This window comes from Calidris pugnax, unplaced genomic scaffold, assembly GCF_001431845.1.
Source record: "Calidris pugnax isolate Ruff unplaced genomic scaffold, ASM143184v1 scaffold11, whole genome shotgun sequence".
NCBI lineage: Eukaryota > Metazoa > Chordata > Aves > Charadriiformes > Scolopacidae > Calidris > Calidris pugnax.
This window is the reverse complement of record NW_015090803.1, coordinates 12,612,991-12,639,923: the sequence shown is the minus strand read 5'-3', so window position 1 is coordinate 12,639,923 and position 26,933 is coordinate 12,612,991. Positions and strand designations below refer to the sequence as shown.

Sequence of the window (26,933 nt, the reverse complement as noted above, 5' to 3'; positions counted from 1 at the left end):
TCCCCCTTTTCTTCCCCGCTTCTCCCCCTTCTTACCCCGCGCTTCTCCTGCTGCCCCTCCGCCCATCCGCGCTGCTTCCCCACCGTGCCCCCCTTTCTTCTTCTCTGCCTCCCCTGCCTGCCCCCTCCGACTTGCCTCCTCCGTACCGTCTCCTCCATTCCCCCTTTCTTCGCTAACCCTCCCTCCTGTGCACATCCCTCCCTCCTTCATTCCTCTTTTCCTCCCTCTTTCCCTCCCATGCACAGCCCTCCTCCTGCCCCCTAAAGCATCGACGGCCACTCAGTGGCCGTCGATGCTTTAGGGGGCAGGAGGAGGAGGAGGGTTGTGGGTGTTTTTTTCCTGCTGTCGCTGGGAGAGGAAACCAAACCTCCCCTTTCTGGGTGTTAACTCTCCAGCCCCCATGGGTTGGGTTTCAAACCACGTTTCTTAGGACTCGTTCTTTTGTAATAATGATTTGCGCTGTTGTTTTTATGAAGAGGTAGGGGCTGCAAGCTGGGAACCAAAAAGGATATGTGCTCGTAGGTTTTGTTGTTGTATAAATGAAGGTGAATAATTAACCTGTTACACTTGATATTTTTGCAGATCAAAAGAAGGAGGAAACTATGCCCACAGAGGGAGAGAAATCTCCCGAGGCAGAGAATAACAACAATAATAACAAAAAAGGGAAAACTGGAGGCTCACAGGTAAAGCACACACACCCGAATAGGGAAGTGCCCAAAATATTAGCATTTAAAATGAAACGCTTAGCTTACAGCATTTCCTGCTCAGGGCATCGTTCTTTGGGTGGGATGAAACACAGTTGGTTGGGTGCAATATTTTTACTGCCTGGACAGGTTTTCTTGATTGCATTTTGCAGTGATCAGCTGCAATAGAAGCATTTTTTAAATTTTTGTTTGTTTTAGGGGAAAAAAGAATACTGGATTGAGGATGCGCTTGAGGTCCTGGCTGTCACATATTCATTGATAATTGGGGGGTTTATGTTTACAGATTATTTACAGAAATACACACTTCCTTTTTCGGAACCGTATCATTGGTCTCTATGCAGAAACACTATTTTTTTTTTCTGCTTCCTGTGTAAACCCTAATGCTTACTTCTGACGGTTCGTGCTCGTCTCCTAAATCTGTTCTGTTTTCTCTCCCTATGGGTAGGATTCTCAGCCTTCACCTCTCGCTTTGCTAGCAGCCACATGCAGCAAAATAGGAACTCCTGGTGAGAATCAAGGAACTGGACAGCAGCAGATTATTATAGATCCCAATCAAGGTTTGGTGCAGCTTCAGAATCAGCCCCAGCAGTTAGAACTGGTAACAACTCAACTTGCTGGAAACGCTTGGCAGCTTGTTGCCGCTGCTCCTTCTGCTTCAAAAGAAAATAATGTTACTCAACAAGGATCTTCTGTTACTTCGAGTGCAGCAAGTCCCTCCAGCAGTAACAATGGAAGCACATCTCCTTCAAAAACCAAGTCGGGCAATTCTTCTGCAACAACCCCTGGACAGTTCCAAGTCATTCAAGTACAAAATCCAAGCGGTAGTGTCCAATACCAAGTGATCCCACAGATTCAGACAACAGAAGGTCAACAACTTCAAATCAATCCCTCTAATGCTACTGGTCTACAAGACATACAGGGTCAAATTCAGCTTATTCCTGCAGGGAATAATCAAGCTATCCTCACAACTGCCAATAGGACAGCTTCGGGGAATGTTCTCGCTCAAAACTTAGCGAATCAGACAGTTCCAGTCCAAATTAGGCCTGGTGTTTCCATACCACTGCAACTGCAAACGATTCCTGGTACTCAGGCGCAAGTTGTAACGACGTTACCTATAAACATTGGTGGGGTAACCCTGGCGTTGCCTGTGATAAACAATGTGGCAGCTGGAGGAGGTTCGGGTCAAGTTGGCCAGTCTACTGAGAGTGGAGTTTCTAATGGAAGTCAGCTAGCGTCCACGCCTGTCACTTCTGCCTCTGTTACTACAATGCCAGAGTCTCCTTCCTCCTCTTCCACCTCTACGACCACTGCCTCAACATCTCTAACGAGCAGTGACACGCTGGTAAGCTCTGCAGAAACGGGACAGTACACAAGCACAGCAGGCAGCACTTCAGAGCAGACGACTGAAGAACCTCAAACTGCTACAGACTCTGAAGCTCAGAGCTCCAGTCAGCTTCAGTCCAATGGACTACAAAACGTTCAGGATCAGTCAGGTTCCCTTCAGCAGGTCCAAATCGTAGGTCAACCTATTCTGCAGCAGATACAGATCCAGCAGCCTCAACAGCAGATTATTCAGGCCATTCCTCCACAGTCGTTTCAGCTCCAGTCGGGGCAGACTATACAGACCATCCAGCAGCAGCCTTTGCAGAACGTTCAGCTGCAGGCAGTGAGTCCAACTCAGGTGCTCATCAGGGCTCCAACTTTAACACCATCAGGGCAAATCAGCTGGCAAACTGTACAGGTTCAGAATCTGCAAAGCCTTTCAAATCTTCAAGTTCAAAATGCTGGGTTACCCCAACAGCTAACCATTACCCCTGTGTCTTCAAGTGGTGGCACAACCATTGCCCAGATTGCACCGGTGGCTGTTGCTGGTACCCCCATCACTCTGAACGCTGCCCAGCTCGCTTCAGTACCTAATCTTCAAACAGTAAGTGTTGCCAACCTGGGTGCTGCAGGTGTTCAAGTTCAAGGAGTTCCTGTTACCATTACCAGCGTTGCGGGTGAGTGGCCTGACAAAGTTTTGGGTTTGTTTTGGTTTGGTTTTTTTAACCTATTGCAAGAATACCGGACAGTTTTAAATTAATACTTCTTTTTAGGATTTTCTGTAATAAGTGTTATAATAAGTGTTAAACCCTTAACCATGAGGAAATACCTTATCACTAAAATTCAGACTTTAAAATAGCTGACACTTCTCCTAAACGTTGAGCTAATATTACCAGTTGTGCAAATTGAAGTGGAACTGTTTCTATTTGATAAACTATCCTTAAAAGATTCTGTTCTCCATCATATTAAAGATTTCATGGGGGATGGAGGATGAGAAAAGTGACAGTGAACCGGGATATCTTGTGTCATGGCATGCATTTGTATTTCTTGTGTTCTGTACTAGCTTCTAAAGTTGTTACCTTAAAAGTTTGAGTTCTGCAGAGAGACTGAGCAGAATAAGGTATCCTTGTGCACAGTGTAGTTCCTGTGACTTGTCCTTTTAAAAAAAATAAAACCAGCTGGTAACGGTATCTCGGTATTTACTGATGAACTTTTGATATATATTATGAAATCCTGCTTGGTTATGCTGGTCTCATAGTTGGGAAAGGAGATCTTGAAAGGCTCTAAGCTGAATAACAGAGCTTAGTCCTAAAGTAAATTCTGTGTAAGGTCTTTGCAGTGTCCCAGAAGGTCAACTCTATATGTAAAACTTGCAAACTTTTAACATTTCAGGTAAAAGTTGATTTAGGGGTTCTCTCTGCCAGTTTGATAACACCTTGCATGAGCCTGGTTTTATCTCATACAGGTAAAAGTCTTCTGTTGTGGTAGTTACAATAAACTCTTAACAGCAAGCCATCAATAGACGTAGCTTTTTAATAAGAAAGAAAAATAAACAGTAATGAAAAACTCATGTTTACCTACTGTCCAGTCTACATAAATAAATGTTAGTATCATATTGACTCTTAATCTTTTTTTTAAAATTTTATTTTAATAATCATAAGCTGAGAACAGTTTAACTTGCCAAAAAGGTTGTTGGTTTTAGTTGAAACACTTTGGAAGAGGCTCAGCATAGTTCAGTAATAAGAAATTTGCCATTGGGAGAACTTAATCTGCTGTGGTACTCTTGGGCACTCGATGGCATGCTGAAATGCCAAGAGCTGGGTTGGGTGCAATAAACCTGGCTTAAGGACCGTTACAGAAATGTCAATCTGGGTCATCGGAATTAAAATCTTGACCTTGTGTTTAACTGTAATGGTTCAAAAAGCAGTTCCAGTGAGCTGGAGCTGACCAGCTGCTACAGTACCTTGCAGTCCAATGTGCCTTGGATAAATTTTTGGGAGGGTGGTGTCATTAGATAGAAGTTCCTACCTTGGTAGGGGATTCTTCATAGGAAGCCTGCTTGGGAACAGTCTAGATTTGGGGGTTCAGGAAGAACCTTTCTGATGCAGTTTTCTTCCTGCTTACTAATGGTGTACAGCTGTTTAGTATGTGCTAATAGGTATTAGAACAAGAGATTCTGTGTATCAGCTTGCTCAGTTATTTTGACTGCACCTCTGCTTGCGTGTCATGTCTTTTGGAAAATAAAGGGGTTGAAATTTGTAATTAAGGATGAAAGAAAGGGATTGAGTCACAAGTATGGTCCTAGAGAAGCCAAGCTTTTGTCATACAGGGTTCCTACATTAATTTATGTTAATTGAAATTAAGCTTTGTGACCATTGAATTCCCCTCCACTTTTTCTTTTTTTTTTTTTTTTTAAATCAAGGTAGGCCTTATGGTTGTTTCTGTAGAGCTTATATTTTATGCTAGCAGTAGTGAATCCTCCAACCTTCTCTCCATTCCTTCATATATAAGATACTGTTTCTGTTTTCCAAGGCTTGAGGTTATGGACGAAGAACAAACTTTGAGAATGTGAGAGATTAGTTATAATTTCTTTCTCTTATTTACCTCTGCTTATCTCCTGTGAAACTTCATGTGCTACACTTTACACATTGGAGACATGGTAGCATGGAAAGGAGGGTGAAGAGCATGACGTGCAGTCCTTAATGCTATATTAAGTATTCAAGGAAAGAATGGTTATGAGAGAAACTTACAAACATGCTGAAATCCAAGCTTTGCTTGTCATTTGCAAGGAATAAGCTGTTTTGATCCAAGCTATTAACTTCCTCAGAATTGCTGGGTTTTGTTTGCTATTATTGTTACAGGAAACCTTTTTTTAAAAAAAATAAATAAACCGCTCGGTTACATCAACATCTGCAGACTGGTATTTCCATTGTTTTTCTGCAGTACTGAAGCTTGTCAGTGGGAACTCTTGTGTACGTTAACTGAATGCTCCAGAAGTCAATAATACCCTACAAATGAGCAATAGAAGTAGGTGTTAGAAATGAGCCGTATGGAGGATGTTCAGAATGTGTCAGGGGAAAAGACTGAGTGAAGGACTCAACCTGTACATTGGTTCTGATGCTCTAACTTTGTTAGGAAGATAAAGTTACTTTGTCCTTCAAGCAAACCCCACTGATCAAGCCAGCTGAGTTTCAGGGAAAAAATATCACAATAAGTATTTGTCTGAAATAACTGTATAACTGAAATGAGCAATAGAAGTAGGTGTTAGAAATGTGCTGTATGGTATGGAGGATGTTCAGAATCTGTCAGGGGAAAAGACTGAGTGAAGGACTCAACCTATGCATTGATTCAGATGCTCTAACTTTATTAGGAAGATAAAGTTGCTTTGTCCTTCAAGCAAACCCCACTGGTCAAGCCAGCTGAGTATTTGTCTGAAATAACTGTTTTTTTGTGTTGTATTTCTGTTCCATGAACATAGGTTTTCCTAGTTATTTCTATAATGGGGTAATCTGGATACCTTTTTCAGTAAAAAAATGAAAATAGTAAAGCAATGGAACTCTTAAATAATTAACTGCAAATACCAAAAATTCTTAGCTTAAAATTGTTATGGAAATGTTAAGCTATAGAACTATTTTGGGAAATTCTCTTTTTTTGGTCAAAAGGATACTACATTCCAAAAGAGACAAATTTCACATTCCCAAAAAAAAAAAAATTAAAATCTTCAATTAAATATTATTTTGTTCTGCTTTTTATAACCATTGTTACTCAAAGTCTCTACTCCCAAGGTGTGTAGGGTCTACTGTAAAACAAGCAAGAAGAACAAGTGTCTTAGGGTTTTTTTGTTATGTTTTTCAGTTAAAAGTTCAAACCTTGCTCTTCTAAGTGTCACACTTTGGGTTGTATGTTGTGTGTGGTCAAAAAGCAGGGTAAAGCAGAGAAGTTCTCACATCATTTTACTTTCTGGCTTGAGGAAGACCTTATTCAATATCAATGATATGGAGAAATATTACTTCTGTACTGTGAGAGTGACTGAGCACTGGCACAGGTTGCCCAGGAAGGCTGTCTTTGGAGATATTCAGAAATGGTTTGGACACAGTCCTGGACAACCTTCTGTAGGTGGCCCTGGGTGAGCAGGGTGTTTGGGTCAGATGACTTCCAGAGGTCCCTTCCAGTCTACCCCACTCTGTGATTCTGTGATATTTTGCTGAGAAGATGTACAAAGTGTCACTCAAAGGAGTAATTAAATGTACAGAAGAAAGGTGGATGAGAAGTATCTGAGCCTTGAAGACAGCTCTTTAAACAATTATTTTAGTTAAGAGCTAATGAAACAAGAGATGGCATAAAAGCAACTGTGTTTACTTGAACATGCAGGGATCTACAAATACCTGCCTTGCTGTGAGATTGGTACCCATCGTAGCCTTTAAGCCAAGCTAGTTCTGTACAAAGTAAAGTACATTTCTTCTGAGGTGTGTGAATTGTTATATACATGATTCCCCGTGGAATGGGATAACCTTAATCTTAATAGATGGTGACTTCCTGAATGTAGCCCCTATGAGCTTGGGGATAAGCACAGTTCCCTTGCCTTTTTTTCAACACTTCTGCTGTGACAGCTGTAGATGCAAGTTCAAAGAGTTCTTGTCCCATGTGTCCCCCCTGCCCCCCATCCCCTTAAAATAAGGTATCCTTTGACTTTTTAAAGCTTATTTTCAGGCCCTTTTCTTTGTCCGGATGTGTTAATTGACAACATAAATGACTATGTGGAAGTAGCTTGTTTTCCTATTAGATGGTTCTAAGAAAAATATATAGTTCATAAAACCATTTCCTCTTGGTGGGCTATGTTTCTTTGTCCCTTGACACACTGGGCTTGGAGTATACTAGTTTTAGGCATAGCACAGAATGTGAACATTTGTGGATGTTGAAGAATATGGGGTGAGATAAAACAGATCAGTTAAACTGTAATGAAATGTTGAGTATTAATAGCTTCCCTGTAAAAGTTTTGTGTTCTGCCTGTAGGATTTCTTTCACTGGAGCCCTCAGAAGAGGTCTAAAGCTTTTTAGGAACTTGGCTATTGTTTTTGTTGGTGATGGGAATCTAGTGGTGGTGGTGGAGATGATGTCTTTTCAGAATAATTCCCTGTTTTTTTTAGGGGGAAAAACCAACGTAATAGATCAGACTTGTATCTGCCTTAATTACACATTTTGAAGAAATTTTGTTACATCATGATGAAAGTGCTTGTCCATACAAAAGTGCATGAGAGACTTTTTTTTAAAAAAAATAGTGAAAAATATTACTTGTATTTATGTATACTTAGTCCATGCTTTGTTAGTTGCGTAAGGCAAAAGTCACCAGATCCCATCACCTTGCAACTCAAGTTCAAGTTCTTTTATTTGAATGGTGATGTGGCCTGAGTTATGGGGAATTTGGAGTTGAAAAGTTGGCTATGAACCATCAATGTGTGCTTGTAGCCCAGAAGGCTACCTGCATCCTGGGCTGCATAAAAAGCTTCAAAAAAAGAAGTGAGGCTTGCAGGTTGAGGGATTTGATTCTCTCCCTCTTCTCTGCTCTTGCGAGACCCTATGTATAGTACTGCATCCAGTTCTGGACGTGGAACTGTTGGAGCAGGTCCAGAGGAGGCCCATGAAAAGGATCAGAATGCTGGAAGCCTGAGAGATACCTTTTACCAAGGCTTGTCTATAGAATCACAAGGCAAGGGGCAGCACTTTTAAACTTTAAGGGTAGGTTTAGATTGAACATAAGGAAGAAAATCTTTACTGTGAGGGTGGTGAGACACTGGAACAGGTTGCCCAGGGAAGTTGTGGTTTCCCCATTCCTGGAGGTGTTCAAGGTCAGTTAGATGGGGCTTGCAGCAATCTGATCTAGTGGAAGATGTCCCTGTCCACAGCAGTGTTTCCCTGCATGCTCATTGGTAAACAAGCTGCAGCAAATGCCTAGATGATCTTTAAGGCCCCTTCCAACTCTGACCATTCTGAGTCAAAGATACTTTTGACCCTGTCTGATGCTGACTGGAGGTGATGCATGCAAGAATAATCTACTCAGATGCTCTTCCCACCATTCAGTGGTCTGCAGCTCAGGTCTTCCTGAGCCGGAAGTGGGATTTTTAATATATATTTTTTTTAAATTTAATAATCCTTAATGGATTTTTTTTTGATTCAGTGAATTTGTGTTTTTTGAGTCTTTAAATTTTTACACGTTCAATACTCGTCTGCAATAAATTGTCTTAATTGTTGTGTAAGATGCACTTTTATTTAATGGTCTCAAACTCCTGTGTTATGAAAAATTAAATGATCTGATTCGCCTTGATACCACTCACAGTATTCTATTATCCCTATCATATATGCTAGTTTAATCTGAAGTCTTAGAATATTACACTTATGTTGTTGAATGAAAGAAAATGCATTTTCGTGACATGTAACCTGTGGGTCTCCTTGGTCATTCATGTTAATGTAATAGTGAGTATGTGTAAAGCAGAACTCAGGGAGCTGTGTAGGTAAGCAAGGAGGGATGCCTGTAGGTGGTAACAAGGTGAAAACAGTTCAAACTAGCCACAGTATATACAGGAAAACTGGCAAATATAAATACCAGGGGTGGAAATTGAAGGAGCTGAAGGATGGTGGTTGTGTGATCTCTTTTTTTTGAATAACATCCAGTGTTTCCCTGGATGTTTATTGGCAAACAAGCCACAGCAAATACCTTGAAAGAAACAAGCTGCAAGCTATGGAATCTGCAGTAAAAAGATAAGTACAAAGAACTGAGCTATTTTCTACAAAAACAGAAAAAAATGCAGGAGTTTTTCTTAGTTTTTTTAATTTCATAGTGTGTTACTTGGCACTCTGAGGGTGTAGTTGGGAAGAGTATAGAAATTTAGCATACTTTTTCCAAAGTCACAAAAGGTCACTTGTAGCTGTTCTCAGGTTGCCTTGAGATGAGAATTGTTGTCGAACCACAGTGTTCTAAATATTATAGCACTGGCATCCTTTTCAAATGCTTCAGACTAATTATAGGAGAAGCATTTAGTTTTCTAATGACAAAATTGCTTTGGTTGTGGGATTTTCTTAAACTGAAATTCAAAATAGTGGCAGAAACAGTGTAACAACAGCTGGTGAAAACAAATGGTTGCCCTGATGAAGGTAGCTTAAAAATAAACCATCAATAAATTGTTCTTGAACTTCATGCATAAGGAATGCACAATCTATCTGTTCAGCTAAATTGCTTGTGGAGAATAACCTGGTAAAAATGGCTCAGTAAAACAAGCCTTTTCTGCCTGACCTGTGAGTAACAAGGCATGACTTCAGCATTACCTCTAGATAAAGTGGGAAGGGGAAGCATTTCAAGTACAAACTTTTCTTGTAACTGTCAGGTGAAATAGGTTTCTAACAAGACGTTTCTATTCTAACTTAACTGCAAGAATTAAATATAAGTTCTTAAGTCTTCAAAGAAGAATGTTAGTAAAGCTGTATTTCCCTCTTGGAGTATGTGGTCATATAAAAATGTTTCATCAATACAGGTGTTCTCTCTGAGAAGATTAGGTTTTGTCATCCCCCCTCTCATTCCTTATTGTCAGAAATCAGAGCATACAGAGCAGGAAATGCAGTGGCTGAACTTTCTTGGTTGGAAAATGTCAAGCAAAGAAACTGAGTGATACTGCACATCTTCTTCAGCCTGCTAGTGGGTTTTTTTGGTGTGTGGTTTGTTTTTTTTTTTTTTAAGGGTGCTTAAATCCACGCAAAGCCAACCTTCTTATTCTTCCATTATCACCCTGAGTGGGGGTGCTGCCAGAAGCATATTCAAAATCTGATTTCAATAGCTTCTTCAGTGTAACTTAAATTATGGAGTACTTGGTTACACATGATTTTGGTACTGGTCGGCAAGATGTATCAGTTCTTACCGCTAGTATATTAAAAATATTTAATGTCAATGGTGATTATAGAAAAAATCTAACTATAGATATATATGGAATGGGATGTCGCATTCTAAGGGGATGTGATTTAAGTATAAATAATTTTATTGTTAAAAACAGCTATGTTTTTCAATGGTCAATGATTTTTAATGGATAATTTAGTTAATAAAAGTTGTATTATTTGTGTGCTGTAGCATGGTAGCTTTGGAAGTAGTCAGGACTGTATAGTGAAATGTAGTTTTTATACTGGATATTTTGCTCTTGTCATGACACTTTCACCAAGGCATCTCTGGACATCTGCAATCTCTTGAGAAATGCAGCATCTCAGCACACGCTTAGGTCAGTTTGGGCTATAGTTATATGGATTTCTGTATGCATCTGTTCTTAAGAATGGAATTTTGAGTGATGTTTTGCACTACTGCCAGCAGCTAACAGTCACATACCTTAATCAGCTGGTTATTGGTACACCATGCTATCCCAACATGCATAATTAGTCTTAATAGATTGGCAGACTAGTATCATTTTGTTGTAAAGAGAAAAGGATCGGTTAATATCCTCCTGCCAAAACAAACTTGGGATACCTTAGGTACGTGTCTGACTCTTCTTAATTACAGGCTGCTTTCAAGTGATGATGTGGCCGCTCTTGGGCCTTGGTTGTCTTGTTTCTTTGGTCATCAGGAAGTAACTCTGACTAAAACATCAAGCTCTTCACTTTGTTCTGAACCAAAAAGGAAGATTAATCCTACTGTTTTATAGGGATAACAATGTTACAGCAGGAGCTGGCACAACTTCCAAGGCTTTGAATCCTGGAGATTTACTTGGCCCTTCTGTGATTTTGTAACATGTAGATCTGTTGGTCCTTGCCTGACGAAGGCTGTAACAAAGTTACAGTTTTTACATTTTTAATAAACAAAGTAGTCTTCCTATTAGTTAACCTGTCTATGCATAGGCTGTTATAAAACCAGGGCTTTCGTCTCGTGTTTTGTCTTACTGTAAGAGGTCTTTAAAAATGTTTTATAAATCTTGTTTTACCCGATAATAACTTTTAATCACCTTGACAGTGTTTCTTTTTTTCTTCTGAATGAATTATCAACTGCTATACAACTTAACCTAGTTTTAAAATCAGCTATCTTCTTTTCTGTTGAGAACATTTTCCATGTATGTACCTGTTAACTAATCCCTCCTGTGCATAGTCATATTTATTTTTATCTTGATCAATATAAAGATAGCATTTCATATTGCCAAAAAGTTTACTTCAAGGACATTTGTAAACCTTCTACTCAAGTGCGAAATATGTCAGCTAGCTAAATTGCAGTAGAAAAACCCCACAAAACCCAACAAAAAAAATCCCCCACTCCCTCCCCCCCCAAAAAGGAAACAGGGTACTGGAAACTTAGCTTGCATTTTTTAATGTCAGCTTCATTCTGTCCTTTAAAGATTGGGCTATTACTATTTCCATGGTAATATTCAGAAGTGAACTGAGATGCTGAAAAACAGGCTGAGACCGGTATTTTATTTTCCATATGGCAGAAGTGTGTAAGGTTGGTATTTAATTTTTTTTTTTTATTGTTACAGTTTGTCAGGTATTGAGCTCCTTTAGTCAGAGTGTAGAGACTAACAGTCAATGAGTTTCTTTCTAGTCCTATCCCCATTTCAGAGTTAAGAGGAAGGGCTGGAAAAAAGGACTGGGCTAAGTTCTGTTGTGCCTGTAAGCTATGGAGTAACCTGACAGTTGGGGTGGGGTGATGGGGTGGATGGAGATGTTCAGTAAAAGTAAACTTGAAAACCTACGTTTCTTAGATCTACTATTAGTTTCCACGCAGTGCATCTCGCATTCAGTAGCATAGTTGGTACTTGGATTTTCAGTTACCCGGCTAAGTTCTGTTGTGCCTGTAAGCTATGGTGTAACCTGACAGTTGGGGTGGGCTGATGGGGTGGGTGGAGTTGTTCAGTAAAAGTAAACTTAAAAACCTACATTTCTTAGATCTACTATTAGTTTCCACACAGTGCATCTCGCATTCGGTAGCATAGTTGGTACTTGGATTTTCATTACCTCTTTGCTCTAAGGTTCGGTACGCAGGGAACTACTTGTGTTCATCTGCAAGGAAGTGTTCTTGAATGCTTATCCCAAATACGCTCTTCTTTTTGACTGTTTTTTCAATGCCAATGAAAATCAGAAGATTTTGTTATACTACTGCCTTGGCAGTAGTGGAGCTGGAGTCAGGAAAAATAACCTGCTATTTCTTTCGAATACCTAATAAACTGACCATATTTTTTTCACCATTTGATCCAGAACAATCAGAGGCATTGCCTTGTTTTGACTGAAATATCTGCTTGGTTATGCAAGACTAAATATGGTGAAACTGTAGCTCCATGGTTGATTTTCATAGAATCATAGAATGATTAGAGTTGGAAGGGACCTTAAAGCTCATCCAGTTCCAACCCCCCTCCCACCAGACCAGGTTGCTCAAAGCCCCATCCAACCTGGCCTTGAACCCCTCCAGGGATGGGGCAGGCACAGCTTCTCTGGGCAACCTGTTCCAGTGCCTCACCACCCTCACAGCAAAGCATTTCTTTCTGGTATCAAATCCAAATATCCCCTCTTCCAATTTAAAACCATTAACCCTCATCCTATTGCTCCATTCCCTGATAAAGGGTCCCTCCCGACCTCTCCTGTAGCCCCTTTAGGTACTGGAAGACTGCTATGAGTTCTACCTGGAACCTTCTCTTCTCCAGGCAGAACCACCCCAACTCTCTCAGCCTTTGCATAGTAAATTGTTGAATGGGTGAGCTGCTGCTTCAGCTCCAATGCTTGTAGAGTTTTGGAACTCCACAGGCTGTCATTAACTTTACTTAGCCATCCTGTAGTAATATACATTGAATTATGGAAGTCAGTTTCAACCTTCTCTTTCACTTTTAGAATATGCAGTTGAACAAATTTTCTATTTTGCAACATTAGCCACTTTGGCTCTAGGTATATTTTGCAAAGTGTTCCTTGGATTTTGTAGTAAGATGCACACTACTGAGATACCTCTATGTGATTAGTGTCGTCATCTTTTTGACTGCTGGTTGCACAACAGCAACAGGAAATCTATACAAATTGTTCTGGGGAACTAAGTACCAGAAACTAGAAGTGTCCTTGTCTTAGACTTAAATTTATCTTCCTTCCAAGATCCGTTTTCTAAAGCTTGACTCCCATGATTTCAGTGGATCATTAAAGTTAAGTCCTTTTCTTCCCTTTCTGCCTTGTTTGTCAAAGAGTAGTTTTTCATGCTTTGCTTCTTCAGGTGAACAAGAGCAGTGTCACAGCAATGCAGATGGAATGTGTAGTAACAGGAAGATTGTTCTGATTTAGGGTGGGTGGCCAAGCCTAATAACCATCATCTTCAGTGGGCAGTCATTCTGTAGGAATGTACTTCCTATGTACCAAGCATTAGCTTTCTTTAATCATCTTTAATTAAACCAATGTGGGGATTATTATTTTGCAGATTAGCTTTGAAGCCTAAAACTGATTGAGAGGTATATGTATATTATTTGGATTTGTAGTCATTACTTTAAATTCTTGAGTTTTCTTGCGTGAGTGTGTTACAGACTCATGTATACAGGAAAGTGTATATGAGTTGTCACTGCTAAAATTCAGTTTTACTGCAAAATTCAAAAGCTGGGTAAGTGATGCTGGAGAACAAAGGATGCACAATCCTTTACCTTGATAATCCAGTATCTTGTGATAATAAGTGATGCATTGACTTAACTGCGTAAACGGGAAAGATTAATGACTAGACTCATGCAGGTTCTTCTATTTGGGGAGCTTTAAAAATTTCTGTAATGTTCTTGTTAATTACATTCAGTCATAATCATACATGTAATTACAATGAATGAGAGCCTTATTGCACTGGATTTGCAAAATAAATACATATCAGGTTGCCTTGTTGTTTGCGTGTTGTCTTGTGGTGAAATAAATAGTTACTGTATGAAAGAGAGAAGTCGGTCCTGAGAGAAAATGAAATGCAATGGAGTAATTGGTATCAGTGTTATTTTATACACTAATGTTTTGTTGTCACTTAACATTGTAACCTGACAGCATGTACAATGAAGTTCAGTCATACACAAGTTCTGCGTTTATTTTGATAATCAAGAATGTTTCACAGTTTCAGGAAATTACTCTTAAAGAAATCATGGGAACTCAAAACCTTTTTGCCTTCTAAGAGCCGGTGTAAATGTGTGGTGAGCTCCTGTGACAACTCAGATATAATAACAGATGAACTGAAGTGTGACTTGGTTCCCTCATGTAATGATTTGTTTAGACCTCTTCCTGACATCTGTGTTGAAACATGAGAGCTCTTGTTACTGAAAGGTTTGATTATGAATGGTGAAGTATAGTAAGATCAGATCTTGTGGTTTGGAGTGTGTCAGGAAGAAGTAATGATGTCAAGTGATCTCCTGATTGTAGCAGAATTTCTGGGAGGCTTTAAATGGTATTTTAACGCCACTAGTAAGAAGTCATATGGATTATTTTGAATAGGTCTTTTTCTCCATCTGGAAAGTGTCAGGAGATCATTCTTTTCCTGTATGAATAACATTATCTCAACCACCTGTTTTAAGAATGAGCAGGGTTTGTTTCAAATGAAAAGCTAATTTGTATGTAGATCCTTTCTAATGAAAAATCCTCATTTTTATAAACTTCTGGAAGTTGCCCCAGTTTGATTTTGTAGGCTGCTGACAAGCTCATATCTACTATTAAGTTTTCTCAGTACCTTTTCTTCAGTAAACTTTATTTAAGAAATAATGAAATTCCTTTATCTTCCCTTAACTTTTACATCATTTATACTTATTTCAAATCCTTCGTGATCCACAGTGGATTCCAGTATATAGTTAAAAAAATCAAAATCCCATAGAACGCAAAATTATAGCAGGCTCACTTTGAGATTTAGACTAGAGCATGTTCTGTTAGTTGTCTTGTGAAATTTTTTTGATTTTTCTTCAAGAGAAAAGATTTTTCAGCTGGTTTAAAATACTTTCATTTTAGTCTCAAAGAACAAGAATGAAAAAGTTTATCTTTAAGAAAATTAAAATGAGAATAGATGCATTTCTTTGTATTGGGATGTTCTTTGGGGAGTTCAACACAAAAATTAAGTCCAGGAATTACATTAGTGCACTTTCCAGTGTTTTCTCTTAGTGATATAAAACTCTGGCAGAGAATATTTATCAGATATGTGTGCTTCCTTCAGTTACTCTTTTATCTCAAAAAGTAGAGATTGCTGATTAAATATTGTGGCCTGGATCTTTAAATAAGGCTATTTGTCTGACATTTTGAGAGTTTCAGAACCTTCTGTTCTGAATTTAGGAAGTGGAATACAAGGGAAGGGAGTTTAAAATAACAACTCTGTGAGATTAGTGTAAAGAAGAAAATCAACATTCACTTAGAAAATGTAATAACTTATTTAATGCTATCTAAAGAGCAGCCATTTAATTACTGTTTAACTGAAACCACATGGATAATGTAATTGTCTGCTTGAGACCTTTTGGAATTTTCTCTTTTGTTATTTTTGTTGTCACCTTTATAGTTACTGTGAAGAATTTCTGCTCAGATGCATCTCTATATTATGTTTAATAAATAGATTAAGGCTGTAGCTCAGTAGCATATATCCTATACTCCAAGATAATGTATGGTCCTCACATGGGGGAGGGAAAGTTTGGAGCAGATAAAGTACGTGTCAGCAGTGGTACTCGATATTAGAAGTATTAGAAGACCCTTGTGTGGTTGGTAGTCTCATGACTGAAAGTTGGTCATATCAAATCAGCACAATATATCAGATTTCTAGAAATGCTGAACAGGCTTCCCCATAAATGTAAATTGGTCACATCCAGCAAGAGTTATGTGCTGGACACTGCACACTCCAGCACTAGTCATGGAGTGAAAAAAATGGAGTTGTCCTTCTCAGGGTTCAAGTGCCTCAGTTCACATCTTACTCAGAAAACCTTGGTTTGGCAGCCTGGGGGAAAGTTGCATTGAAAATTTAATATTAATTCAAGAAAATCAGAGAGAAAGGGAAAACTGAGATGGGTTTGCTCTCAGGATGCTCTTCAGCTGAGGTCTGACCACAGACTGGTTACGTGCCAGGACTTTTTTTGCTCAAATGTGACTTTGAGAGATGGATGGAGTCATCCCTCTAACGGACTGTAGCAACAAAGGATAATTCTTATAATGTACTTGAAAATGTGACTGACAGTGAAAATAGCATAAGAGGCTGCAGTATGTTTGCCGTAGTATCTGTTACATCTTTAACTTTTGCAATAACCATTTGTAGACTCATCATTTCTGGTACTTTGTGAATTGAAGGAGATTGCATCTTGGGTATGTTTAGCAGACAGAAGAGTGGTTCATGTTCTGCAAAAGACTACAAGCTGAAGCAGGTTCCTCCTGTTAATTTATTTACCTTTGGCTAACCAAGAACTGCAGCTGGTTTTCTACACAAGGAATCACATTATCATGTTAAGATAAGCATTAGATAGAACAGAAATTATCAGCTACCTTTGGCTACTATTCACAGCACTCGGTCAGCTCTTCAGCTTAACAGCCTGACAGGGAATTGCCCATGGACTAGCACTTTCTTTGGAAACTCTTGTGTCCACTTCTGCCACTAGACCCAAGTAGATATTACTATTTGCATTAAAACCACAATGTTCTCCTTTTTCCTCAAGGATTTTCATCAGTGCTTTTCTTCCCCATTAGAATATGGGAAACAAATTGATTTCCAGTACATAGCTATTCTGAAAAGAAAGACTTTGTTCTCTCCTACACATACAGGGGCTCTGCACTCAAGATTAACCTGTGATTCTTTTCCTATGGTTCCTCTGCTTGCAAGTACCAGACGTTTTTTAGGGGTTTGTTTGTTTGTTTTAATAACTACCTGTCCAACAGCAAGTGGGATTCAAACGTTATCTCTTCTGAGTTTGTTCTTGTCCTTTTCAGAGAACCAAAGGTACTCAGCATCTGCCAATATTTGTGGCCTGCTTAAGAAAACAAGGAATTTGTGTTTATTCATATTTAGACAGATCAGGTGCAAGTTCCAGACAGAAACCAAGAGAGATAACTGGGAAAACATGGTCAGTGCTTCTGGTGAATATAACCTGGTACTGACAAGACAGATTTATTCTATTTCCTGTAGCCAACAGTGGCCTGTTAGAGGACAGTCAAGTCACTTTGGGCAGTTCTCTGTATATCACATTCCTTAGTCCTAACCTATCTGCATGTATATGGTGGCATTATGTGGTGTGTGTTAGGTTTCATCTATGGCTGAAATCACGGTGTTATAGAAGGTAACCGATACTGCTCCTCAGCAATCCTATGAATGAAGCAGTCATTATCCCCTGCTGTGTTGTATATGAGCTCACTTGGTAACCAGGCAGTTTAGACTTCAGAGAGACCATTCTTCTCAGTCTGATCCCCATTGATGTTATGCATGTTTGAGAAGAAAGTTGGAGTACCCGTTTGAAGCTCTCTGAATCATGTTACCTCCAAGGGATTTCTAAGTTTTGAATTAATGATTCAATACTGAGGACTTTCAAGTCTTAAAATATTATGGTCTATTCTAAGGGATTCTCATTGGTTATTACACTCTCTCAATAAGTAGGTAGTATTTCCTCTTATTTCCCATGTGTATGAAGGCACCGAATTTTGGAAAATGGCAACATCTAATGACATTTTGTCCCCTTCCTGTTACTGGCAGGACTGGCACTCAGTGTTGTCAGATTGCGGTTGGAAGTCGTATGTCTGTGTCAGATTTAGTTTGTCACATTATTTGGTTAGACTGTATAGTACTAACTTCTTAAGCAAACATAATATTACTCTGCTGCTCAAGGAATTACACTTCTTACCTATATTGAAATAGTCTTTGTTTTCCTTTAATATCAAGACAGTAATCCTGATTTCCTTTGATCAGAAAGCCAATGAGATCAATGAACTTATGCAATGAAATTGAATTCTTAATTACCAAGTCAACCTTAGAATTCCATTTGATTCAATCAAGCTGCTTTCCCAGTCTTCTTGAAAACATACTCCCTTCTGCAAAAGAGAACCATAGAATATCTCAAGCTGGAAGGGACCTATAAAGATCATAGACTTCAACTCCCTACTCCTCACAGGACTAAGAGCATGGTCCAGGAACTCTGACAGGCTTGGTGCCATGACCCCTTCCCTGGGGAATCTCTTCCAGTGACCACCAATCCTCTCAGTGAAGAACCTTTTCCTAATGTCCAACCTGAATTTCCCCTGACGCAGCTTCATACCATTTCTGTGTGTCCTATGGCTGGTCACCAGAGAGAGGAGATCAGCACCACCTCCTCTGCTGCCCCCATTGAGGAAGCTGTAGACTGCGATGTGGTCACCCCTCAGCCTTCTCCTCTTCAAGCTGAACAAGCCAAGTGACCTCAGCTGCTCCTTGTAAGTCTTGCCCTCGAGACTTTTCACCATCTTGGTTGCCCTCCTTTGGACACACTATAACACTTTGATGTGCTTCTTATATTGAGGTGCCCAAAACTGCACAAAGCACTTGAGGTGAGACTGCACCAGCACAGTGTAGAGTGGGACAGTCTTCTCCCTTGGCCAGCTGGCTATGCTGTGCTTGAGGCACCCCAGGACACAGTTGGCCCTTTTTTGCTGCCAGGACACACCGTTGACTCATGTTCAACTTGACATTAATCCAGACCCTCAGATCTTTTTCTGTGGGGCTGTTCTCCAGCCTCTCGTTCCCCAGTTTGTACGCATAACCAGAACTACCTTCTCCCAGCTGAGCATCCTGAAAAAAAACAACACCAAAGCTCTGGTACGGTACCTTGTTCAAGGCTAGTCCTGCAACATTTCTTTTTCTTTGTGAAAGTTCCTTTGGAGCTCAGTGTTGATTCAGGAAAGATTGTAGGAGAAGTGACAATTCTGTATGTGCCATAAAGGAACTTTTAAAATGAGCAAATTGTAGTTTTCTGAATGTAAAAATGTTTTCAACAGTTACTAGAGAGACATTAACTGGCAATAGATTTAACAATCTATTTGTGTGAGATTTTGTTTAATGTTTTCGCATTTATCTCAGCTTTTGAGAAAAAGAAAGCACTTCTTAAATTAGTTCACATTTCTTAATATCAGTCAGTAATTTGCAGTCTTGAATTGTTCTAATAACTAATTACATTAAACAGGGCTATCTAAGCTGGCAGGTAAGTCCTCTGGTAGTGCTTCAGAAAAATGGCTAGATTTACTATTGCTTTGTAGCTCCCCTGAACTTCAGGTGGATTTTTGTTCTGTAAAAGACATGAAGTTTATTTGTGTGTTTCACTTATTGAAATGACCAATAAAGGGTAAAAACACTTTCTTATTTTACAGGTCAACAGCAAGGACAGGATGGAGTAAAAGTACAGCAAGCCACAATAACTCCTGTGACTGTAGCAGTAGGTGGCATTGCTAATGCCGCAATTGGTGCTGTTAGTCCTGACCAGATAACACAAGTGCAGCTGCAACAGGCTCAGCAAGCTTCTGACCAGGAAGTGCAACCTGGCAAGAGACTGAGAAGAGTTGCCTGCTCATGTCCTAATTGCAGAGAGGGAGAAGGAAGGTAAATGTAAATTTTATCAGGACGTATTTAAGCTGCTTATCACAGTTTGTCTCATTTGGGCATGAGATCTTATTATATTGCCTATATTTTATAATGCTTTCTATTAGAAAGTATGTTTTTATATTTCTTTTTAGACAGGGGATTATAATTGTCTCTATTAGCATGAAATATTTTTCCTAATAGATAATAATATTTTAGATTATAATTACCTACCTGTTTAAATTCAATCTTTTTAGAGGCAGCAATGAGCCAGGAAAAAAGAAACAACATATCTGCCATATTGAAGGATGTGGAAAAGTTTATGGCAAGACATCTCATCTTCGAGCACACCTGCGCTGGCATACTGGGGAAAGACCATTTATATGCAACTGGATTTTTTGTGGCAAGCGGTTTACAAGGAGTGATGAGTTACAAAGACATAGAAGAACCCACACAGGTTGGTCAGCCCTTTTTGTATGCATAGTGCAGCAAGGCTGAGTCAGTGGCCAAGGTTAAACAGTGACATAAAAGATCTCACTTATTATGATCTCTGGAAACTACTTTTAAATCTAAATAAAGTAACTGAGTCAGTGGCCAAGGTTAAACAGTGACATCACTTATTATGATCTCTGAAAACTACTTTTAAATCTAAATAAAGTAATTTTAAAACAAAGTGGTAGATTTCAGTTCTCATCAATGCAAGCTGACTGTGATATCAAATAAATAAAATGAGATCTGTTCACACTGTTCTTCTGTACCTGTGCTAGGAAAAGATGACTGTTGCATCACAGATAGCTGATGTGCATTAGCTAATGAATGCCTGATCTAAATTTGGCAAATAATCTTGAGCATGCAGATGATGGTTAATGAATGCCTGATCTAAATTTGGCAAATATTCTTGAACATGCAGATGATGGTATATTTAGATGAGATATTAGGAAGAAATTCTTTACTGTGAGGGTGGTGAGACACTGGAACAGGTTGCCCAGAGAAGTTGTGGATGCCCCATCTCTGGAAGTGTTCAAGGCCAGGCTGGATGGGGCTTTGAGCAACCTGGTCTGGTGGGAGGTGTCCCTGCTCATGGCAGGGAGGGTTGGAACTAGACTTTGAGGTTCTTTCCAACCAGAACTATTCTATTATATGATTGTATGTAGTATTGGCCATGGACCGGTCTTGTCATTTTCTCACTTGGACTAACTCTATCCTTAAGAAATGTATTGACCTAGTCCATACATCAGATTTGATCTTCTTGGGAAGTTTCTTGAAGTTTCAAGTGAGAACTAATAAAGCCAAGGTCTCTTTACAGTTCAGATTGGAAAGGTAGACCTTTTAGAAACTGAAAATTTTATCAGCCTTTGTATTTCTAGCTCCAGGAAGGTTGCCCTCCACCCCATTTTCTAGCACTCAAAGTCCACACTTACTATATTTGAACAGTGACAGGACTCTTTAGTACAGTTAATTAGAAGGACTGGTTGGGGATGTCAAGGCTAGGGGCAGCCTTGGCTTCAGTGACCATGAGATGGAGGAGTTCAGGATCCTGCATGGAAGAAGCAGTAGGATTGCTCTCCCAAAGTCCAGGGTTGCTAACATTGGCCTCTTCAAAGATCTACTTTGAGGAATCCCATGGGTTGGGGCTCTGGAAGGTAGGGGGCGTCCAAGAGAGCTGGTTCGTATTCAAGCACCACTTCCTCCAAGCTCAACATCATTGCATCCCTATGAGTAAGAAATCAAGAAAAGGAGGCAGGAGACCTGCATAGATGAGCAAGGAGCTTCTGGAAAATTCTGTAAACTTCCTTCTTCCACTTGAATGTGGAAAAAGGAACTGGATACTTGGGAGGAATATAGGAACGTTGTCTGAGTATGCAGAGATGCAACGAGGAAGGCTCATTCAATCTGGCAAGGGATGTCAAGAACAGTAAGAAGGGCTGCTTCATGTACAGCTCATTCTGGATGTCATCTTTAAGCATGTGGAGGAAAAGAAGGTTATTGAAAGTGGTCAACATGGATTTACCAAGGGGAAATCATGCTTGACCAATCTGATAGCCTTGTATGACGGCATTATTGGCTGGGTAAACGAGGGGAGAGCAGTGGATGTTGTCTACCTCGACTTTAGCAAGGCTTTTGACAGTGTCTCCCATAACATCATCATAGGTGAGCTTAGGAAGTGTGGGTTAGATGAGTGGACAGTGAGGTGAATTGACAATGTGGAAAAAGGAACTGGATACTTGGGAGGAATATAGGAACGTTGTCTGAGTATGCAGAGATGCAACGAGGAAGGCTCATTCAATCTGGCAAGGGATGTCAAGAACAGTAAGAAGGGCTGCTTCATGTACAGCTCATTCTGGATGTCATCTTTAAGCATGTGGAGGAAAAGAAGGTTATTGAAAGTGGTCAACATGGATTTACCAAGGGGAAATCATGCTTGACCAATCTGATAGCCTTGTATGACGGCATTATTGGCTGGGTAAACGAGGGGAGAGCAGTGGATGTTGTCTACCTCGACTTTAGCAAGGCTTTTGACAGTGTCTCCCATAACATCATCATAGGTGAGCTTAGGAAGTGTGGGTTAGATGAGTGGACAGTGAGGTGAATTGACAACTGACTGAATGGCAGAGCTCAGAGGGTTGTGATCAGTGGAGACCTATAAATTGTGGTGTTCCCCAAGGGTCGCTGCTGGGTCCAATCTTATTCAATGTATTCATCAGTGACCTGGGTGAGAGGAAAGGGTGTACACTTGGGATGTTTGCTGATGACACAAAACTGGGAGGGGTGATTGACACACCAGAAGGCTGTGCTGCCGTTCAGTGGCACCTGGACAGGCTGGAGAGTTGGGCAGCAAAGAACCTAATGAAGTTCAACAAGGGCAAGTGTAGGTTCTTGCACTTGGGGAGGAATAACCCTGTGTACTGGTACAGGTTAAGGATTGACCTGCTGGAGAGCAGCTCTGTGGAGAAGGACCTGAGAGTCCTGGTGGACAAGTTGACCATGAGCCATCAATGTGCCCTGGTAGCCAAGTGATGTTGATTTCATACATCCTTATGGAGCTTTGGGATTCATGTTTCCAAATTGCCTTTGTAATCTAAATAACAAAAGTATTCTTAAAAAATGCTATCAAGTAGTTCTTTCAGGGCTTTTACCTCTCCCACTCCGTCAGATTTATAGAAGTTTATGAAAATTCTCTGGTGACCTGAAAGTCAAGCTTCTCACCAGATAATCACAGCGTAGCAAGTATTTGTTGAGGACATTTTAGTAGTGAAGAGCGGACTACCAAAAGTCTGTGACCTGAAAATCAGACAGGTAGAGAAGAAAACATTGTATCCTTTTAAAGACAGTTCAAATGTTGAATAGAGAAGGGTTAGATTCAAATAACCAAGAGAAAAGTGCTCAGTGCTGGTTTTTTGGTAACATCTTGGTTTTGTTCTTCTTTTAAAAAAGGTGAAAAGAGATTTGAGTGTCCGGAATGTTCTAAAAGGTTTATGCGAAGTGACCATCTCTCAAAACATGTCAAAACTCATCAGAACAAGAAGGGTGGTGGAACGGCCCTTGCTATTGTTACCTCAGGAGAACTGGACTCTTCAGTTACTGAGGTTCTTGGTTCTCCAAGAATTGTCACTGTTGCTGCCATTTCTCAAGATTCAAACCCAGCAACCCCTAATGTTTCAACAAACATGGAAGAATTCTGAAAGGATCATTTCTATGGATGCCTAGTGCTGCACTTAAGTTTACATACCTTTCAGGATATGGAAGTGGGCTGGTAAAGTGGATTACAGAGCAGGAAATCATGTTTTCAGTCGTGACTTCTGTAAGTGTTCCAGGCTGGAGGGTCAGCACGGGAAGTGTACACCGGTGCAACAAGACAAAAATTTCAAAAATACAAACAGCGCAAATTGATGTACTGGATAAACAGATGGGGGAATATTATTTCCATACTGTACTTTTTTAGTTATATGTCTGTATGTCATGTAATGATTTTAAATGAACTTTCCCCCTCCCCTATTTTAGCATTGTATGTTAACGTGTTTATAAAACCAGATAATATCAATGTAAAACAGGGTGGAGCTTGACTGGGATTAATATCATTTTGATGAAGGTACTTTGTTTTTAAAATAAATTTGTAATATTTTCATGAGAACGTCATTTTCCCATGAGGCGCAGCAAAACCTGCTGAATAATCGTGGAAATATTTTCGGGTTTTGCTCAGTCCATAGAACACGTCAGTTGATTTTGGCCGTCTTTTCTCAAGTTTTGGAATGACTCATCTAGCAGCTGGATGATGCACGCTGCACAGTGGTTCTGAGGTGGACCTCAGATTAAATGTTGACCACTACATTATCGTAGTGTGTATAAATGACAATCAGTGAGTTCTAATTCCTCTCTTTGTTTGGAGAGCTAAGGTGATGTAGAATTAGTGTATAGTGTAGGAAAGATAAACCCATAGAAAGCTATTAATGTAAGATTTTACAAAAGTAATGGTATCTTTATGTAGGATGAAAAATGAATATGGCAGCTTTTGTGTCAGTTTTTTGGTATTTCGTTATATTTTAAAACATCTGTGGTCCATTTCTAACTTGTAGGTAACATGAATCATAAAAACTCGATCTTAAGTGTTTAAGTGTTTTAATTTTGTTAGAATTCATGGAAATTAATCAGACAATTGAGTGTTGTAGCTCATTCTCCAGTATCTTCTCTCTGTAAATACTAGTTATTATATTGTGGTTAATGTGCGGAGTTCTTTATGCTTTGACTTAATAGCCAAAGAAAAGAATTAATTATCACATTTTAACCAAAAAAAAAACGTATTGACAGTAAACATTTTCTCTCTTTTCCCCTAAATATTACTGTCTTTATTTTCTTTTCAAGGTTAATATTTGGGCTGGTAATAAATATCTGTAACCCGTCAAATCTTACATTGAGCATCTAACCACAAAACAAACTGGGGAAAGAGGAATATAGCTATCTTCTTATTACACGACTTTTGATTTCAAAGGTTTGGTTACATTTTCAGATGTGCCAGTTTAAGAGGAATATAGAGGAAATAAAAAACAGCGACAATAAAAACAAACTGCATTTTGTATGTGAAAACTCCAGTACGTACAAGGAGGAAAGATGGCCAAATATTTCATACTCAGGATTTTTAATTACTTCCCATACGTATAAATATAGCCTTTTACACATACAGTCATTTGGTAATAATTCTCATGACCATTTTTAAAAAAAAAAATTTATACACCAAAATATTTTTAATGTAACTAAAGGAAGTACAGTGCAAGAAGGATACATTTTGTTGGTTTTTTTTTTTTCTCTGCAAATTATAAAAGGAAGAATGTGTTTGGTAGCTGTTAGTTTGAGAGACATAACAGGTACCTTTTGCATTCCCTCACGAAACATATACTTCTCATCTGAATATTTTATCAATCTTGTGGTGTTATCTGTATTTTTGAAGCAAGAGAAATACCAATCATTGTTTACACTGTGTACACTTTAGGCCAGCCCTTTGTAGCAAAATATTAAGCTGAAGGTATTTTATACTTTCAGTTTACGTAAAAAGCTTTGAGATTAAGAAAAACAATTTTACACTGTGGTTATAAATTTCAAGTTTCTTAAAGCTTTTGTAGACTTGTAACAGAGTCTTTAAATTTTAGTTGGGTTTTGTACATTATTTTGTATATTTTATTTAAAGTACTCTTAACTGATGTATCTGGATTTAAAACATCAGAATCAATTAGATGTTACATTTAATACAGATGAACGTTAGGTAGTATTAACTGTTAATTTTATTATATAGGAAATGAAACGTCAAATATATATTTTATCATTAAGCTTCACAATCAGTGCTATAAATTTCTTTATGCAAAGAAAAAAAATTTCCTAATGTTAATACCATGTTTCCTAGAAATTAACAATTTTTGTAAACTGAAGTTACAAGCATTCTGCACAACCATTTCATACCTAATTTTTTCATGCATACTTCCGTATGCAGATAGGAAACTGAAGTAATTTTTAATCTGCAATGACTCCCTATTATAGATGTATCAAACCCTAAATCTGGTCGGCTTCATAGCATCTCGAGTACATTAACTTGTGTTAGCAGGTGCACATGTTACCGCTGGAATTAGAAACATTTTGACAGTCTGTTCTGCATACCATTCGGAATCCACTTTTCTGTCTTAAAAGGATCGTAAATTTCAATGTCCTTTATTTGACTCAGTGGGATATAGCTGTTGTAAGTAATAGGGCACAGATGTGCAGTAGTATCTTGTTTAATGGCATTTCACTGTTCATTCCCTTTGCCACTGTTAAAAATTTTGCTTTATTGTAATTATCAGTGCAAAGTGTATTTACCATGGTAGAACTCCAGTGTTAGAATAGTTTTTTTCTTACAATATACTTTCTTTGGTTAGGTTCGTGTATGTGTTGCCGATTACATTAGAAATTGGTGTTAAGTCATTATTTATCACATTCTTTCACGAGAGCAGTAATAAAAGTGTGTAATCTAGGAGAAAAAGTTAATTTGTCAAAGTTAGGTAAGCATGATGTTTAGGTCCTATTTTTCAATTTTATAACTGTTTTATTGCAACAATATTTGTATTTAAGTCTTCATTTTAATGCCTTGTGGTGTTTTTTTATGCATGTCACTGAATTGTCATCCCGCAAGAATTGATGTGCAGCATAGGGTATTAAATCTACATAATGATTTTGAAACAGAAAAATAGTTGATGGTAAAAATGTAAATGTTTTGCAAAAAATTCCTTATAAAAAAGTTTTGTAGTAATATTTCACTTGTAAATTTTTCTAAAAAAAATGGAAAAGGAAAAAAATGAGAGTAACGTTTCCCCACATCTAGAATTTAGAAATTCATTCTGCCAGCAAAGCCTGTGAGGCATTAATTTGACACTTTTACAATGCTGATTTGTATAATTTTTTGGTGGGTTTGGAACTAAAATCGTGTACAAGTTGTTGCCTGCAATAACAATTTGCAAGTAACCTATTAAAATTCCCTTGAGTTTAAAAGGTTTCTTCATTTAATTACTTACAATATAAAGCAGCAATAAATTACGTTTGAGTGATAATCTGTTCATCGAGAAGAACGGTAGAAAGCAAATGCTTCTCAATGGGGAAAGGTTGGCAGCAGCTTCTGGATGTGTGTAATTAAGACCTGTACTTGCTGGTCAGCGTTTCCCAACTGGCAGGCTCCCAGCAGGGAATTAAACCAGCAGATTCCAGCTCAGCATGAATTCCGTGGGATTTGTTCAGCTCTTGGGAATGGAAGTTACGGTTATTCCTGAACCTACCAAGAGGAGTAACCAAAGGAAAAAAAATTCCTAAGGTAAGGAGTGTGAACACACACACAAATAAATAATTAAAAGTATATTAAAAAAGATAATTCAGTTTGAGAGAGAGATAAA

At 38.9% G+C, this 26,933-nt stretch overlaps 1 protein-coding gene across 1 annotated transcript; it reads left to right on the top strand.

The window, feature by feature from the left end:
* The first annotated feature begins 350 nt into the window (after window positions 1–350).
* Window positions 351–26,538, top strand: SP4 (Sp4 transcription factor). The gene is made up of 6 exons (XM_014937877.1): window positions 351–478; window positions 583–683; window positions 1,150–2,704; window positions 19,320–19,548; window positions 19,785–19,984; window positions 22,963–26,538. The coding sequence occupies exons 2-6, from the start codon at window positions 603–605 to the stop codon at window positions 23,208–23,210; spliced, it is 2,313 nt and encodes a 770-aa protein (XP_014793363.1). The 5' UTR covers window positions 351–478; window positions 583–602; the 3' UTR covers window positions 23,211–26,538.
* Window positions 26,539–26,933: the final 395 nt, after the last annotated feature.